The 6,558-nt window shown below is 31.7% G+C and overlaps 1 protein-coding gene across 2 annotated transcripts; it reads left to right on the top strand.

Moving 5' to 3' along the window:
- The first annotated feature begins 1,684 nt into the window (after nucleotides 1-1,684).
- On the top strand, nucleotides 1,685-5,971 carry LOC130982295 (5-formyltetrahydrofolate cyclo-ligase, mitochondrial-like). Of its 2 annotated transcripts, XM_057906250.1 has the most exons (8): nucleotides 1,685-2,024; nucleotides 2,549-2,689; nucleotides 3,252-3,422; nucleotides 4,243-4,284; nucleotides 4,372-4,417; nucleotides 5,186-5,256; nucleotides 5,371-5,450; nucleotides 5,555-5,971. In XM_057906250.1, the coding sequence occupies exons 1-8, from the start codon at nucleotides 1,769-1,771 to the stop codon at nucleotides 5,567-5,569; spliced, it is 822 nt and encodes a 273-aa protein (XP_057762233.1). In that variant the 5' UTR covers nucleotides 1,685-1,768; the 3' UTR covers nucleotides 5,570-5,971. The 2 variants fall into 2 exon arrangements, with proteins under 2 accessions (XP_057762233.1, XP_057762232.1); XM_057906249.1 differs by having other exon boundaries at nucleotides 5,371-5,971.
- The last annotated feature ends 587 nt before the right edge of the window (nucleotides 5,972-6,558 follow it).

Genomic DNA, 6,558 nt, shown 5'->3' on the forward strand with positions numbered 1-6,558 from the left:
CTAATATCTAATTATATTTTTATGTATAGAAAAAAATATTCTTTTTAAATAATAAGTGTAAATTTTTTTGTGCAACAGATTTAATATCTAATCAAATATAAAAGTATATACATTAAATTCTTTTAAGTTTTAGATAATAAATGTTAAAATTAATTATTAATAAAAAATTATATAAAAATAATAACTAAAAAATTTATTATTTGATTATTTTATAAACAGAAGCCTTGATCATTTTAGTCAACGAAATTTTTGTCTTTTACGATCTTTTTTGTAGGAGTTGTTTGATTCTATAAATATTTTGTTTTATAATCTATAATATTAAGATGAATTATTCTCCATATACAAGCATTTTTCCCATACCAGTCTTTACAAGTCATTTATATTCACGCGTTTCGTGCCGTTATTGCATGTTCTTCTTCTTCTTTTTCATTATCATCGTCATCAACACCACCTCTTCCTCCTCCTCCTTCTCTTCCTCCTTCTTTTTTCATTGGAATTTCTTTTCCTTTTTTTATTGTTTTGAATCAATCAAGTGGCTGAGGTGTGATTCAATTCAGAAGAAAAAAAATATAGTATTAGAGAAAATATTTTTTTTGTATTTGTAGCAAATTTCGGTGTAATACGGAGATATTTGGGTATAACACAAAGATATTTGAGTGTATCTTAAGAATTTTGGGTGGATTTTTATTCTAATAAGTTCTGCGTAATTCAAAACTCTTCCTCTTCTCCCTCCTCATCTTCTATTGCATCTTTTTTTTATCATCATCATCATCACCATCTTCTTCTTCTTTTTTTCTTATTTATCTTTTTCTTTTGTTTTACATTCTCAAGTTTTTTCTTGTTTTACTCTCTTAACAAGAATAAAAACAAAAAAATCAAACAAAGAAGAAGAAGAAACAGATAATGCTGCAAAATTACTTGGAAGATGATGAACTTATATTTATTTAACTAAAAGAAAGAAAGGAATAAGAAAAAGAAGAAGAAAAAAAATACAGCATTAGAGAAAATATTTTTCTGTATTTGCAGCAAATTTGGGTGTAAATAAGATATTTGGGTGTAACACGAAAATATTTGGATATATTTTTATTCTGATAAGTTTTGCATAATTCAAAACTCTTCCTTTTCCTCTTTTTCATTTTCTACTGCTTCTTCTCCCTCATCTTTTTATTTCGTTTTCTTATAATTCTTCTTGGGAGAAAAAATCAAACAAAAAAACACATAATATTGCAAAATCAATATAAAGAGGAAGAGGAAAAAATGCAGCAACAATAACAACAATAAAAAAAACCACGATGAGAATGAAAACGCTAAGAAGAAGAAAAAGAAGGAATGTGAAAAAAAAAAAAAGAGAAATGCAAAGAAAAAGGAGAAGAAGAAGAAGAAGAAAGAGAAGGATAATGAGAAGGAACATGAGAAAGGATGTGAAATACAAACGTTGAAGAAAAACCGTTTCTTATTTCGCGCTATTAAAAGTTGAGGTAAGACGCTCTTTAAATTGAGAGTTCTTTTGTTGGATTTAGATTGATCTATATAGACTTATATGCTAAAAAAATTTATACGTATAGCTGGCAAGCCTCACTTAAGATAAAGCCAATATAACTTTAAAATATTTATATTAAAAATACTAGTTAATAATATATAATAGAAAATAGATATAATAGATTTTTTAAAAGTGGCAGTTGGAATTGTGAGGGAGCGCAGAGGGTGCCGAAGTGGATTATTTCAGTGAGAGAAGAAAGAAAAGAAGAGCAGAGAGCCAGAGACACATATGCTCCGATTCCGAACAAGTGGCAACGTAGATATCATGGTGCACGCCGCCAAGCTTGTTTTCATCAACCACCTGCGCACCGTAGCATCACCTTCCTCTTCCTCTGCTAATCTGCGCCCTCCCTCTACCTCTACCCGCTCCATGAACACCAGCTTCGACGCTCAGCTCCATCACCTTTTCCAGCAGAAGCATTCTCTTCGATCCAAAGTACGCACAAGCCTCAAAAACATGGATCCCGTCCTCAAGTCCCAACAAGGTCCATTTTCCATTTTCCTTTTTCCTTTTTTATATTTATTTTTCAATATGCTTGGGAAATTAAATGGTTCAAGTCTTGAAGGATGTCCTCTGCCAATTCTGTATATAATTATGAGCTCATAATGTTTATTAGGGTAATTGAGAGACCTACTTGTCCTATTACTCTATATATAAATTGTGTTATAAATAGGGTAATGTACTTAACCTTAGGGAGGTAATCATAATTTAGACAGTATTATTAATCCATGAATGGGCAGACATGACAATCACATGCTTTTTAATTATTTCATTCTGATTTTGCATCTTGAATAAAAGAAACAAATGTTCTCTATATGGTAAAGAATTTAGTTGCTTTACAATGGCTGTATCTATTGGGTAATTGTATAGGGTAGAGAGTATTGTAAACATCACAATCTTGATGATTATCTTTGAAGCACATTGGTTTCTGACAACTCTATTCTTTGTGAATACATGTTGCTTCTGGTATGAATGCATGGCTGTAAATTGTCTTTCTTTTTTCCTCAGATGATGCCATTCAGAGGGTTGTTTTAGAAGCTCCATGGTTCAAGAATAGTAGCAATATATGTGCTTATATAAGTTGTGATGCTTTACGAGAAGTGGATACGTCAAGAATTGTGTCAAATATCTTATCTAACTATAAAACAGGTGTGCTTTGTGTTATATTTTTCTGTTTGTGATTGTGATGTTATGTATTTTTTATAATCTATTTCCTCAACCTTATATTTATGTTCTGAAAGAGGTTTTTCTTCTTTTTTTGGCCAATGAGGTGGATTGGGTTATGAACTAGTTGCATAGGTACAACCGTAAAAGTACAGTACTAACATATATATGAGAGTGAGATACAAAATTTTTGTAAAATCGTACTTTGAATAATTTGAAATCATTATCTCTTTGCCTTTCCTTTTTTCTCTTGTTCTTTTGCTATTGTGGTTTAACATCTTTTTTTTATCAAGATATGTAAATTTCGATCAGATAGTGAATAAAACTAAATGATTAATAGACCTTTAACATCAATAAGTATTGTGTAAAAACTTGCATACTCGTGAAATATATGCATGCAAATAATTTACATAACAGATGTTTACATAGAATTCCAACTGACATCGTGCTGCTGCTCAAAGCTTTTTCTGTTCTCATTCTTGGCTGCCACATGCCATGTATGCACTGTAAAATATTGTAGATTCTTACATCTCATTTTCAACTGAAGAGGATCAGGGTCATTTACAGATGAAGAAAAGGCTTTATTTACCACGTGTAGAGGACAAAAATAGCAACATGAAGATGCTTAAGGTATCAAGTTATGATGATCTGGTTCTGAGCTCAATGAACATTTTGGAGCCAACTTTGGTCGATTCCAGTGGGAATCCACGTGAAGATGGTACGGCCTTTTAATATTTTCTTTTTTGTTTCCTTTAATGTATTTTTCTATCTTTATCAAATCTCTATTAGTTTGAAAGGACATAGTCTTGCTGTAATCTAATCAGAGATGTTGGCCTTGGCAATATCATTTTTTTAATGAAGTGTTTATATTGATAAAGTCCTTTGACCAAGGAGGATATAGGTCACTTGATATAGGACACTGACAAGATTGTACCCATGTCTTTCTTTTTTTTTTCACTGTAATAATGCTCTCTCTCTCTCTCTCTCTCTCTCTCTCTCTCTCTCTCTCTCTCTCTCTCTCTCTCTCTCTTATTTTTTTAATGAAATTTCACCTTGAACAATGGTAAGACACATTTTTTAATAGTGTTTCTAGTAATTCTTTTTGGCTTCAATAAGGGTGACAATGCATTACTTGAGTATTGATATTCTTTCCTGGCAAGCAATTTAGTTTATTTTTGCCTGAGAATCAGAGACACAAACATGAATATTGCTTTTGTGATGGCCATTTCAATTGTTTATGGCAAAAACGAACTAAGATATGTTGGGAAAACCATAACTTGTGAATGTAGCAACCTTAGCTATGTTGGACAATAGCTTTTTATTTTTGAAGTCATCTCTTTCTATTTTTCCTCTTCCTCTATTTGACTATAACTTTGTTTGTATATTGATCTTTCGTACATGTAAATACATGCTTTCATCAGCTTTTCCCCGTGTCTTATAATTTTCAGTTTCATTCATGTTTCTCTTTCTAATTTGCTTCTCTTAATTCTCTTTAGTAGAAAGTAACGTGTTATCTCCATGAATATTACTTGTGGCAGTTATGCAAGCAACTGATCCAGTTGATTTGTTCATCGTACCAGGTATTTCTCTGGACACTTTCTGATACCAGCTAATTACCTGCGGTATGATCCAGATTTAGCATTGCACTATATTTCTCATCTTGGCAGGCCTTGCATTTGACAAATTTGGAGGACGTCTGGGCCGTAGTGGTGGGTAAGTTCTGAGATTGTTATCAATTGTTTCTTGTGTTTACATGTTTTGTTAAATGATGTTCCATTTTAGAATGAACAGCTTGGGGCTGTGTATCTTCTGGAAATGAACATAATTAAGAATTTAAGATGATGGGGGAGAGAATGAAGCAAACTTTGAAGAAGACATCCTTATTCTTTTCATCAGATTACTATCTTGCAGCGTTAACAGTGCATAATATTCCAAAGGAGACCTACTTTCACCATTCCTTGCACCTATACAAAGGCATTCCTAAATGAGTAAAAGACAAAAATGTTTGTTCTTCCTATTTCAGAGATTTTCATCATCTTTGTATCCATAGCAGCATGTTCCCCCCTCATACAACTATGCTTTGCACAATGCTATTTGCTCATACGAGTAGTCGGGGTTAGGGATGGAAATAGTATAGGACGGGACGGGTATTTAAGTAGCCATATCTGTCCTGAACACCCAGGCATTGCTCCATTTCCTGCCCCATTAGTTTTGCCCCATACCCAAACCCGTGGGTATATATACCTGCCCTGCACACTTCCCGCCCCACCTCGGAACTTAATTGATTTATAGTTTTTCTCTTTTAAAAAAAAATCTATAACAAGATAAACAAATTGAACTGAACTGAGCGCTCCACAACTAGGCAATCTACATGCTCCTTATATATCGGGAAAATGTATACAATATGCTGCTGTAGTTCTCCCCATTGGTTTGTGTCTATTTTTACTAATGGCTTTAAGGTTTGTTTAATTTTTTTTGCAGTTACTATGATATGTTCCTCAAAAATTACCAAGAGCTCATTAAGAAGAAGAATTGGAAGCAGCCTCTACTTGGTAAAAGTTACTTTGAAAGCCTTCCTGTCTAAAGGAAATGTACCAACTTCAGAACCTTCTCACATTATTTTCGCTTGATTTACCTCATTTTCAATGTTTTCCAATCTATTGCAGTTGCACTGTCATACTCTGTACAAATAATAGAGAATGAGCGAATACCTACCACTCCCTACGATGTTCCTGTTGATGCTCTTGTAACAGCTTCTGGCTTCATACCCATCAGCTCAGTAGCATTCAAGTATTGTCACTGATGAGCAGTTTCTTTCTTTTTAATTCTTTTTTTTATCTTGTGAATCAGTTGGCTAGCAGTTAAAATGATTTAATAGGCGGGAGAATACATTCTTACTCATTTGCCTGGAATCCTGATTGTGGTCCAAAATGAACATGCTATCAGAAGCTTCATTGGATCTTTACAGTCTCGGGCTGTTTTGAAGCAATAATTACTGCCAATGGGAACACATCTTGCATCTTCTTTAGACGTTTTGAAGATTTGACAAAGTTTTATAATGCAATATAGTTTGATTTGGATCGCAAATTCGATTCTGTAAACTAGATAACTTGAATGCATTTTATCCACACTTGAGCTGCTTCTTTTCTAATACTGGAGCCTCGAGCTTAGCCCTGACTAAGCCTTAAACTATATTAGATTTGTAAAGGCATCGAATTGCAATTAAGTGATTTATATTAAAATGAATTATGATGTAGCATATTAAAAGTTTAGACCATAGTTATCAGAACTGAACCGGTGATCAAACTGATCAGGTTACTGGATCACTGGGTTATTGGTTTAACCGGTGGGTCATTGGTCGAATCGGTTAACCTGGTATAATTAAATAATTATATAAAATTTAATTATTTTTTATTATAAATATTTTATTTTGTTTTTGTAAAAATAATTATTATTTTCAAATTTTAATATTTTATTAATTAGTTTATATTTATTTTATTATTATATTAGTATAGGTGAAAATTCATCTACAATTGTTTTCATGTGAAGTTGATATTTAAGAACCGTTAGATGATTTGACAAGTTTGACTAAATATTATCTAAGGGTTTTTTACTATTAATTTTATATGAAGATAACTGCATGTGAGTTTTTACCTATTATTATATACTATACTACAAGTATTTATTGAAAAAATAAAATTAATAGATATCATATAATCATGAAAAGAAAAAATAAATTGTGATTAATAAATTTTTTTTGTTTTTCTTTTTAATTTGTATATATTTAATAAAATTTATAGTTAAATAAAATATAATTGATTTAAAAATGAGTTTTTAACTATCAACTTCATATG

This window comes from Arachis stenosperma, chromosome 5 (assembly GCF_014773155.1).
Source record: "Arachis stenosperma cultivar V10309 chromosome 5, arast.V10309.gnm1.PFL2, whole genome shotgun sequence".
NCBI classification, from domain to species: Eukaryota; Viridiplantae; Streptophyta; class Magnoliopsida; order Fabales; family Fabaceae; genus Arachis; species Arachis stenosperma.

Bases quoted from the DNA above. Each gene is read 5' to 3' on its own strand.
- LOC130982295 (XM_057906249.1), top strand. From the start codon at position 1,769: ATGCTCCGATTCCGAACAAGTGGCAACGTAGATATCATGGTGCACGCC. The intron at 2,025-2,548 runs GTCCATTTTCCA...TTTTTTCCTCAG, and splicing joins CGTCCTCAAGTCCCAACAAG to ATGATGCCATTCAGAGGGTT. The intron at 3,423-4,242 runs GTACGGCCTTTT...TACTTGTGGCAG, and splicing joins TGGGAATCCACGTGAAGATG to TTATGCAAGCAACTGATCCA.